Below are 10,954 nucleotides of genomic sequence, written 5' to 3' on the forward strand. Positions count from 1 at the left end.
TGTGTGTGTGTGTGTGTGTGTGTGTGTGTGTGTGTGTGTGTGTGTGTGTGTGTGTGTGTTGTGCGTGTGTGTGTTGTGCGTGTGTGTGTTCCTGTGTTGCAGTGCTGAGGGACTCACTGAATAAGAAGTTCTCGGTGGCGTTCTCCATCATCGGGATGTTCTCCTCCCACGCAGTCAGCAACCTCAGCATCTTCTTCTGCGCAGAGATCACGCCCACCGTCATCAGGTCAGAGGGGTGGGGGAGGGGGGCGGGGCTCAGAGACCACGCCCACCGTCATCAGGTCAGAGGAGTGGGGGAGGGGGGCGGGGCTCAGAGACCACGCCCACCGTCATCAGGTCAGAGGGGTGGGGGAGGGGGGCGGGGCTCAGAGACCACGCCCACCGTCATCAGGTCAGAGGGGTGGGGGAGGGGGGCGGGGCTCAGAGACCACGCCCACCATCATCAGGTCAGAGGGGTGGGGGAGGGGGGCGGGGCTCAGAGATCACGCCCACCGTCATCAGGTCAGAGGGGTGGGGGAGGGGGGCGGGGCTCAGAGACCACGCCCACCGTCATAAGGTCAGAGGGGTGGGGGGGTCGGGGTAGAGGGGAATTCTTGGAGAGCAAAAGACTCATGGAGAAGGGGTGGTAGGGGACACAGGTGTGTGTGCCTGTTTGTGTGTGTGTGTGTGTGTGTGTGTGTGTGTGTGTGTGTGTGTGTTTCTCTTGATGTGTGTGGGAGGGGGGGGGGGGTGGAATCTAGTCAGGATTTAAGAGAGGCGTCCAGGATTTGGGGACAGGGAGGGACCAAGAATCTGAGAAGCGGAGCCGATGGAGGCTGGAGGTGGGACCAGCCTTAAGGGTGTCTAAGTGGTGAAGGACACACAAGGTCTCAGTTCCGCAGGTCCAGTTGTGGCGCATGCTTAAGCTCTTAGCTGTCAGCAGTAGTGTGGACACTCTGCCAATCAGCGCAAGGACAGAAGTGTGTTTTAGGGATTAGCCGTCGCATCTTTCCTTATTAATTTATGAATCGTGTTCACACTGTGTTTTCTGATCACAGATTTGTCACGGCAGATGTTTTTTTGTATCATGGGTTTAAAAAGTTAATTAGAACTTAATCCTATAAAAGCGTTGCGTTTTAATAGTACCTGTGATTTTCTGCGTCGTAATATACTCATTATACACATGTATATTAATGGCATTACATTTTTAAATATTTGAATATGGAATTATGGTATTAAGACCCTATGCTAATCATTATGCCACCATTGTAGTGACCACCAGCCAAACCCTTTCATTGTCATCACAACTATGATACTAAGCGTGAGATCGATGTGTTTTATTTTATCTTCAAACGATCTTGATCAAAGGAAGAACCCTGGTAGCGCATCCCTTGCGTGTGAACATCTAAAGACCGATTTAACAGCCTTTTACCTTCTGCCATATGGTTATGTGTTATACTGCAGAGCGCTGTGTGTGCCTGTGCCTGCCTGTCTGTTGGTCTGTCTGTGATAGCAGTGATATCAGTGGCCAGGGGTAGACCAGGCCTTTCTCCTCCAGAGAAGCTCTATTGCATCATCAGCTCAGCATCGGAGCGAGGGGACAATGCGCCTCTTTGATCTCCGCTGTTTACCCGTTTGGCTGCCGTGCGTCCGAGCTTTGTGTGACCGCAGAGCGAATTATAAAGGCACCGGACGAGGACAGAGAGCCTAAATTGTGTGTGTGTGTGTGTGTGCGTTTCTGTTTGTGTTTGGGTTTGTGTATTTGCGTTTGTGTGCGTGTGTATGTTGTGTGTGTGTGTGTGTTTGCATTTGTGCTTTTGTGTGCATTTGTGTGTTTGGGTTTGTGTGTGTGCGCTTGTGTTTGCGTTTGTGTACGTGTGTATGTTGTGTGTGTTTGTGTTTGTGTATGTGTGTGCGTGCATATGGTGTGTGTGTTTGTGTTTGTGTGCATATGTGTGTGTGTGTCATCCAGTTATATGCTATGACTATTTCTAATTTTAACAGTGCTGCTGTATATTGTGTGTAGCAGGCACTTCTATGTAGTGCGGTATAGAAGAAAATACTGGGCTGAGTTTTGGCAGGAATAATGTGCCAACAGTGCCACCCCATGGTTGATTCTGTGTACTGCAGAATCGCTGATCTCAGGATAATAAATCCTCATAGCTTTTAATTTGGCTGTTCACACATGCGTGAGTGAGGTGAGGGATATGTGGTGTCAGTGGGGGGATGGGAAGGGGGGGGGGGGGGGCGGGGGGGGGAGGGCTTTGTTTGTGAAACGTTCAGCATTTTACCAGTCAACTCTGCTTTTTTTTTCTGCCTTCTGAATTAGCTGTGTGTGCATGTCAGGTCAGCACATCTGACTCAAGATTCAGCTGAGAGGCCAAGAGGAGGCCAAGCGGTTTCGAGGGGCCTTGTGTTCCCCTGGGGGGGAAAGGGTTCTAGGGTCAGCTGAGGGTTCCACACGGGGGAACGTGCAGCAGTTTGCAGACCCTTCATGTGACATCATATCAAGCAGACAGGCGTTTGACTTGTGTTCTGCTGAGTGGCCCCCTGTGTGCAGATGTGTCTGTGCTATTGAAGGACTGCACTGTGTTTGTGTGTATGTATGTGTGAGTGTGTGTGTGTGTATCTGTGCTGTATGTGTGTATGTGTGTGGGTGAGTGAATGTGTGTGTGAGAGTGTGTGTGTGTGTGTGTATGTGTGTGTGTGTGTACTGTACATGTGTGTGTGAGTGTGTGTATGTGTGTCTGTCTGACCCTGTGCTCTGGTGCTCTGTGCTGTATGTGTCTGTCTGACCCTGTGCTCTGGTGCTCTATGCTGTACGTGTCTGACTGACCCTGTGCTCTGTGCTGTACGTGTCTGTCTGACCCTGTGCTCAGGTGCTCTATGCTGTACGTGTCTGTCTGACCCTGTGCTCTGGTGCTCTGTGCTGTATGTGTCTGACTGACCCTGTGCTCAGGTGTTCTGTGCTGTACGTGTCTGACTGACCCTGTGCTCAGGTGCTCTGTGCTGTATGTGTCTGACTGACCCTGTGCTCTGGTGCTCTGTGCTGTATGTGTCTGTCTGACCCTGTGCTCTGGTGCTCTGTGCTGTACGTGTCTGTCTGACCCTGTGCTCTGGTGCTCTGTGCTGTATGTGTCTGTCTGACCCTGTGCTCTGGTGCTCTGTGCTGTACGTGTCTGTCTGACCCTGTGCTCTGGTGCTCTGTGCAGGGGCGGGGGTCTGGGCCTGGTGCTGGCCAGCGCGGGTTTCGGGATGCTGACGGCGCCCATCATGGAGCTGCACAACCAGAAGGGCTACTTCCTGCACCACGTGATCTTCGCCTGCTGCACGCTCATCTGCATCATCTGCATCCTGCTGCTGCCGGAGACGCGCTTCCAGCCGCTGCCCGAGACCGTCGGCGACGGCGAGACCTTCACCCGCCAGCCGCTGCTGCCGCCCAGGAAGCCGGGCGAGCAGCACCTGCTGCTCACCAAGCCCGAGACGCGGGACTACTCGCGCGTGCAGGACACGCCCGTGCACCAGGCCGCCGCCATCGTCGCCACCGCCGCCGCCGCCGCCTCCGCCTCCGCCTCCGCCGCCCAGGCCTCGGAGAACAGCACCGCCAACGGCGTCCGGGCGTCCTGATCGCGGGCCCCCCCCCGCGGGCCCCTCCCCCTCCCTCTCCCTCCCCCCCCGACCCTCGAAACCTCAAAGAACGGGGAGGGGTGTGGGTTTCAGTTCCCTGTCAAACCTCGTCATGTGACTGAGGAGCGGACGGCTTGTCCCGTACACACGAGGGACTTCAGCTGCACCGCAGGTATCAGGTCAGGGGTGAGGAGGAGGAGGGAGGAGGAGGCAGGAGGAGGAGGAGGAGGAGGAGGAGGAGGCAGGGTCGGTTAGGGACGTTCGTTGGACCCACACCCCACCGCTGCGCACCAGTTCTGCCATGAAAGGACCAGAGAGGCAGGGATAATCAGGGATAGTCGCATGCCCTGGGGCACTCGAGCAGCGTCGGCCATTTTAACAACGCAAAACAGCTGCGGAATGTCACCGCTTCCTGCACTGCACGCGCTCAGTATCAGCAGCAACCCAGGACAGGGAGGGGCTTGTGCTTACTGCTCAACTGGGTGGGGCGGGGCGGGGCGGGGTGGAACGGGGCGGGGCGGGGCGGGGTGGAACAGGGTGGGGCGGGGCAGGGAGGGGGTTTTGGGACGCACCAGAGGTTTACCTATTTGGCCCGTATTTCTCCAAAACCACGTGGACATTTTCTGACTTTTTTTTGAATGTGAAGTCAAAAAGGAGAGAAGCAATATCGCCAAAAAAGCGAAACAAAAAAAAAAAAGCAAATTTGAACAAGCGCTTGCTTGACTGGTTGGTTTGGCGGCAGCCAAACTCAATTGTAAATAAGTAAGAATTGCCCTGTGATGGCAACATTTTTTTTGTACAAGTACAAAATTTGATGAAATTGAGACAGCCCTCATGTCTGGGGAAACCGAGGATGGATCTCTACTGGACCGCGGTTCTCTTAGTGATCCTGCAGGACGTATTCTCCGGAGGACGAAGGGAAAACCCTGTCTGAGGACGCTGAACGGCGTTGTAGTCAGTTTGGAGTAGAAGCTGGTGGGGAAAAAAATTGCACAAAAAACTCGTTTTGTCTGAAGTATTGAAAGTACGAAGGTGCGAAGAGATGATATGACGTTCTCTTGCCCACGTCTTTTGTTGTTTTTTTTTAGGCCATTACGTGAAGTGTGTTTTTCACTTTAATGCTTTTTGTTTTGCCATCTTTTTTAGTTCAGAGCTTTTAACGTACTTTTATAGATACTAATGGTCTTGTCACATTAAAAGATTAAAAATCAGGGCTTAATTAGGGAGATTCAGCCCTTAGCCATAGATGACGCAGCACCTTAAAATGAATTAAGCTCACCAGTTTAACAAGCTGAAGGCAGCATTGCAGCTTGGATGCACAACTTGTTACAGAAAGTTGTCATTTTTGGCTGTAAATCAACTATTTCTCTGGCTAAACGCTTTGGGCTTGACTTGATCACCCTTTAAGTTCAGAATGTACAAAAAGTCCTAGAAGCCAGCTTCACATGACCTTCAATCAAAGGCTTGTGTGGCTGTGATTGAAATGGGTGGTTATTGCACCATGAGCTTTTATGTTAATTAATTTTAAATTTTTTATGAAGCATGCCGATAAATTGTTCTTAAAGACTGAATTGCCTGTGACAAGACTTTTAGGTTTGCTTTTTAAAAAATAACATTCCTTGAGTTTTGCACTAAATTCAATGACACAATCAAATGTTTTTGCCAACTTGCTAACTCTCGTAGATGTAGTGTCAGTAATTTTTAAATGTCTTGTGCTGTGTTGCTTAATTGCTATCAGCTTAATAGCAAAAAAAAAAAAAAAAAAGATGTTTCACCATTTTAGCATTTGAGTGACACAACCCTAATACATAAGGATTCTGTCGCTATGAAATTGTTGAAACTGAGGAGGCCCCCCATCATTAATTTTGGATTGTTAAAGAAGGACATTGTTGACTATGACTTCAGATCATTGTATAGAATTAGTTCCAGGTCACAGGTCATCTCTGGCTCGGGATACGCAACACTACATGCCGTAAGGACGGTCTTCACAGACTGCTTATGAAATAACGCATCCCTAGTGCTATATACTTGTCAGTACTGTAGCATAAGGTTACTGGATCAGTACAGTTATTCATTTTTAAACTACTGTTTACAGAAATGTAAAGAAACACAAGTACTGTACAAACTTGACTTTTTCTCTCATTTAAGTTTGATTTCATTTCATTTTCGCTTTGGTTGGGCGCAGGCTGTATCTTGCCAAGTTTCATTAAAGTGTGACAGCTGTAGCCTTAATCTATGGGTCAGTTAGTGCAACTGGACAGGTTGGGACCGCATAGTCGTTTTTCCTTACGCTCGCGTGAATTGTGTGGCGCTCCCCTGACAGTTCTCAGCCTTTCTCTCCAAAATGTGAACGACGATTGTCAGAGGAATTGACCCGAAGCACAAACCTTTTTATTGTCCCCGAAAACATTAACCGTTTCACACACACACACACACACACGACTAGCGCTTCTCTTAGTCACGTGGGCTAGGATGTAGATGTGACCGAGTGTAGGAATGCCACTGAATTTTTATGTTATTTTATTTTTTTTAATTGGATATGCCACTCTCACTTCACTGCATTCTGAGGTGAAGTGCTAACTACAGTTGCAAAGTGTGTGTGCATTTGTGTGTGTGTGAGTCTGTGTAAGCAGAAATCTTTTCAGATGCCGGAGACTGGAAGTTGAGCGTTACCTCTTTTCGCCATGAATGCTGCAGTTTCTCGAACGTTAAAGGAAGGTTATTGACCCGTTGCAGGCTAAAATATTAAATTAAAATATGAGATATATTTTAATATATGCAAAAATATGTATGAAATATGAGAAGTGTGCCGATTACTGTCCCTTTCAGCAATGTGGTTCTGTTCATTTTGTAGAATGGAAAAAATATATTGTTTCCAATATATGCTAGAGGATGTGCAGAGAAATACATTATAAAATGGCAGTTATCCACACATTTCTAATGACTCCTGTTGGTGTATATTAAAATAATATTCCTCATATTTTGAATGTTTTGAACGTGTAAGTAAGATTTGGTGAGCGATTACTAAGAGTGAAAGAATGTAAACCACTAATTTTATTCTTTTTTTAAAAAAATCAGTATGAACGATGCACTTGTACATAAGCCATACATGTTGTTGTAATAATAAACTCTTTTATTTATTCATCACACATCAATAAAAGAACATCCCTCATGCGATTCCTCCGGTCGATGACACAAGAGTGAACCTCCAGACTGTGGCCAAAACAGTTTCAGCTTCTTCGAGAGGAAAAAAACTAAATTATTAGCTGTTGACTGTTGATTAATTACAGGCAAACCATTTCATGGATTGGCTTTTTTTATTCAGTGTGATAAACCTACACCCACAGGTAACAAGCAAGACCAGCTTAGGTACTGCATCTGATGGCAATTATTCAAGAATTCCCTTTATTTTTCCCTTGTCCATCCATTATCTATACCTGCTTATCCTGAGCAGGGTCGTGGTGGGGGCTGGAGCCTATCCCAGTGTGCATTGGGTGAGTAATTCCCTTGTGTTATAGCTAATATTTCTAATGTAGCAGTGTTCGAAGTGACTTAAACACTACTCCTCGTGAGAAGTTCTTTTTGTTTTGAGAATGGTACAAAAGGACCGTTTCTCTTGCACACATGCCGTTTGTGGGTCTGTGTATGTTCTGTAAGTGCGTGTGTGTGTGTGCTGTGAGTGCATGCGTGTGAGTGTGTGCAGGTGCTGCGAGTGCGTGTGTGTGCTGTGAGCATGAGGGCGTGTATGTGTGTGTGCTGTGAGTACGTGCATGTGTGTGTGTGTGCGAGTGCGTGTGTGTGTGTGTGCTGTGTGAGAGTGCGTGTGTGCTTATGTGTGAGTGCGTGTATGTCTGTGTCAGTTTTTGCTGTGTTCTATTAGCGTTATCCTCGAGCAAGAAGTTGCATTCAAATAGTCTGACACCAATTGCTTGATAAGAAGGACCATTTTCGACGACACCTTTTTTTTCCCCACTCTTCCATTATGAAAGGTTTAAACAATACTTACCGCTCGAGAACAGCAATGTTCTCATCCTTTAGAGACAGCTTCCCTAACGACAGCAGGCAAACACTCAGGTGTCATTTATTTATATCTTTTAACAGGTGTTGCCAGCTTTGGGCTTTTTTTTTGGCCAAACTAGACAGACACAGGCAGAGTCAGATTTCACACTCATACTCACAGGATTGAAAAGCCATCTGGCATTCTATCATTTGCCCCTATAACAGTATCGATACAAATGTACATTTTGATTTAAAACGGCAAGACTGACTCATTCCTTAACATGGTCAGCCCAATAATGCATCCCCCTGTGCCTTGTATGAATGCAAGGAGGCAGCTGGCAGTTTGTTTAACCACATGACATCATGGTTTTGGCTTCTTTGGTATACAGATTCCACTTTGGCCTGGGATTGGCTACCCCGATTCAAACCCATACTGCCAGACCTTCCATCACATTTCTCCATTGTAGCATTCCAGATGGCTGTGGTGTAAAACACTCTTAATAATAATTACTTTAGCGGCACAACACATACTGCATGATGTATGTAAAATTTGATATGGTAAATTGGAGAACTGGCACTGGCCGCCTGTAGCATTCGGTCCGCCGGAGAGGCGGATTGGTCTCGGCTGCGCCGGCTGGTGGAGAGAGCACACGCACCTGGGCTGCGTTAGCTAATCAGCCCAGGTGCTTAAAGGTGTGCTGCTCTCTCCGCAGTTCGGGGGCGAGAGCAGGAGCTAAAACAGAGAGCGTGATTCTTTATTTGAGTTGCGTTTAATTTCAGTTTTGTTTCTTTTAATAAGACGGGGAACAGTGAACCCCCACTGAAAAGTCGGACGAGCTGGTCTGCTGGAAAGCAGTTCAGCTACAGAGCGGGAAACGTAAATAGTTATCGCTCTGTTTTACTTTCTTTTGTCTTTGTTATCTTTTTAGTTTGCTGTTTTAGTTCATTGTTTTTGCCTGGAATCTGTGAGGGGGAAGGGTGAAGATGGCGTTTATTTTATTTCATGTTTGTGTGGGTACGCTCTCTCTCCCTCCATGCGACAGACAACGGTGTTCCCCGGCACTGCCGCACCTCCCTCCCCTCCCTTGGCGTGTGACACCACCCTCGTGGGAACAGTATCCCAGAGTAATGCACTCATCACGGTCAACACCTGAAAGCGCTCAACAGTTTTTACATCAGGTACGGTTGACTGGAAAAGCCATTTTGAAAAATAATCTGTAATGACTCTATTCCACAAAATATGTACCAAGATGATGTCTGTCCTGCTTGGCACTTCTGTTTTGAAACCGCTGCACTGCCATGGCAGACACCTAGCTGAATCTTTTCTGGGTAAGCATTTATCTGTCAGAGAGGAGCGATATCACTGTTTTGGAAGCAGGGTTATTTCAACTAGCAGGATATGACAACATTAGCAATTTCAACATGACGACCAACTGCAATGTCACAGTATAATAAGAGCCATCAGTAAAATAATTAATACATTCGTCTTAGGATTGTCTTGATCTCTTTTATTATTAATACTTTTAATATAAAACAAAAACACAAATTAAAATTTTTCAGGGAACTGCTCCATTTCTTTCTTTATTCGGTTCTCCACCAGTAAGGTTAAGTTGGCTTCTGTAGTGGGAAGACTGTAGCTGACAAAAACCTGCTTTTTTGTCTTCCTGGCTGAGATAGAAATAAAAGAATTGTTCAGAATTAATATAGTTTCAGTGCATGAATATATTCCAATAATATACTATCAAAAAAGGAAAAACTTGTGACATCACTAGGTTTTCCTACAGAGTAGTCTAAATTGATGGTTCAGTTCAACTGACTTGTTGAATCAGCATACTATCACATACACAGATATATATGACTGTGTATTACGTCCTTGAAATTGAGCTTACTGTCTTTTGTAGCACATCAAATCAGCTGTGGCGATATAAAAGGAAGGTAAACATTCAATTCACTAGCACAACAGGGAAGAAATTCAGCACCTGACGTCGAGCTCTGTGTATTGACTAAGGATGTCGGCTTACGGTTTGGCGAGTCTCCTTTTTTTCCCCCAAACCTCAAGTCTAATAATTATATTCTCCACTTGACAGACGACATCTTTAAAACCAAGAGAGAGGGCGAACGGTATAATGACACTCACCAAGTCTTTGAGACAATGAATTTGGAGTGGTGTCTGACGGGTCGCCCAGGACTAATGTGGACAGCGGCGTTGCGTCCTGTAAGTGCGAACAGAAATGATGGCTGGCTGTAGTATTAGTTACATCGATCACACACAGCCCGGTCCACCTTGACTCCAAAAGGTGTTTTCGTGTCTTAAAACTCGGTTTGTACACCACAAAACACTCAGTTTGCACGCTACACAATACGCTGGTAACTGGCGTCCTGGACAGTTAATTAAACTCATATGCTTTGGGGAAACAGTCTTCCTACCATAAGGATCTATATCTATAACACTTCAATACGAAGCTAGTTAGACAAACTCTGCTTCGCTTCAACTAGCTAGCGAAGTTATGCTAGTTCATTTATGTTGAAGTCAGTTCACTGGCTATGTGAACTTGTAGCTTACATAGAATGTATAATACGAATAATAATAACACTGATATAGCCACGATTACTTTATCATATGACATGCTTAAATGACCCGTTATTAAAAATTAAATAGGTCGTGATGGGAATGGAAAATGCGATGTAACAGAGCTACCTATGCAGGATTCCAATAACTGCCCACCACCATTCTCAGCATCAAGATACCGCACAGTTGTTATACGAGATAACAGTAGTAGTCCACGGTTTTTTTATTTAATTATTTTATTTAATTGAAAGTAGAAAAGGCACTGGTACTCACGTATTTGCTACTCATTGCAACAGCCAAATTGGACAGATTAGGAGTTGTACCGACCCAAAGGAAAAATCCCCCTTTCATTTTCATAACATGAAAATGCACAACCTGCTCCAGAATCTTTTCGGAAAAATCGTGGACAGAAATTGCATCTTCTGTAGCCACTGGATTTGAACTACAACTCTCCACGTTGTTCATGTTTGTTGAAAACAAAGTCTGCAAATATAAATAACTAAACCGTTTAAATCAAGCACGAGAAACATCAGCCAGGCAGCTCAAGCCATGTCTGAAAGACGGCACGCCAGTCACTTCCTGCTTTTTACTTAGTCCACTGCTGTGTCTCTCAGCAGGCAAAAGTAATCAATAACTGTTCACCATAGGCAACTACAATACATTTCTCAAATACAATTTTAAATAAAATGCAGAACCGCACACTGTATGCAAAAAATATTCTCTATTTTTAATCGTTCACAATTCTTTACCAGGCTACTACCGGGTTATCTAACGATACAG

The 10,954-nt window shown here is 46.0% G+C and overlaps 2 protein-coding genes across 3 annotated transcripts in view; one reads left to right on the top strand and one right to left on the bottom strand.

Annotated features, from left to right (window-relative positions):
* The window catches only part of LOC118224740 (solute carrier family 22 member 23), a 37,569-nt gene extending 33,940 nt beyond the window's left edge, over positions 1–3,629 (top strand). For both annotated transcript variants that reach the window (XM_035412403.1, XM_035412402.1), the window contains exons 9-10: positions 103–226; positions 3,192–3,629. In XM_035412403.1, the coding sequence (XP_035268294.1) occupies positions 103–226; positions 3,192–3,606 (539 nt within the window). In that variant the 3' untranslated portion in view covers positions 3,607–3,629. The remainder of the gene's footprint in view (positions 1–102; positions 227–3,191) is intronic.
* A 5,463-nt stretch (positions 3,630–9,092) lies between these two features.
* On the bottom strand, positions 9,093–10,954 carry psmg4 (proteasome (prosome, macropain) assembly chaperone 4). Its single transcript, XM_035412734.1, has 3 exons — positions 10,448–10,954; positions 9,743–9,818; positions 9,093–9,273 (listed from the first exon to the last, which is right to left on the bottom strand). The coding sequence occupies exons 1-3, from the start codon at positions 10,637–10,639 to the stop codon at positions 9,152–9,154; spliced, it is 390 nt and encodes a 129-aa protein (XP_035268625.1). The 5' UTR covers positions 10,640–10,954; the 3' UTR covers positions 9,093–9,151.

This window comes from Anguilla anguilla, chromosome 4, assembly GCF_013347855.1.
Source record: "Anguilla anguilla isolate fAngAng1 chromosome 4, fAngAng1.pri, whole genome shotgun sequence".
Classification (NCBI taxonomy): domain Eukaryota; kingdom Metazoa; phylum Chordata; class Actinopteri; order Anguilliformes; family Anguillidae; genus Anguilla; species Anguilla anguilla.

Excerpts from the sequence above, each read along its gene's own strand:
- psmg4 (XM_035412734.1), bottom strand. The coding sequence starts at position 10,639 with ATGAACAACGTGGAGAGTTGTAGTTCAAATCCAGTGGCTACAGAAGAT. Across the intron at positions 9,819-10,447 it reads TTGCAATGAGTAGCAAATAC|GACGCAACGCCGCTGTCCAC; the intron begins GTGAGTACCAGT and ends TCGCACTTACAG. Across the intron at positions 9,274-9,742 it reads TTCATTGTCTCAAAGACTTG|CCAGGAAGACAAAAAAGCAG; the intron begins GTGAGTGTCATT and ends TTTCTATCTCAG.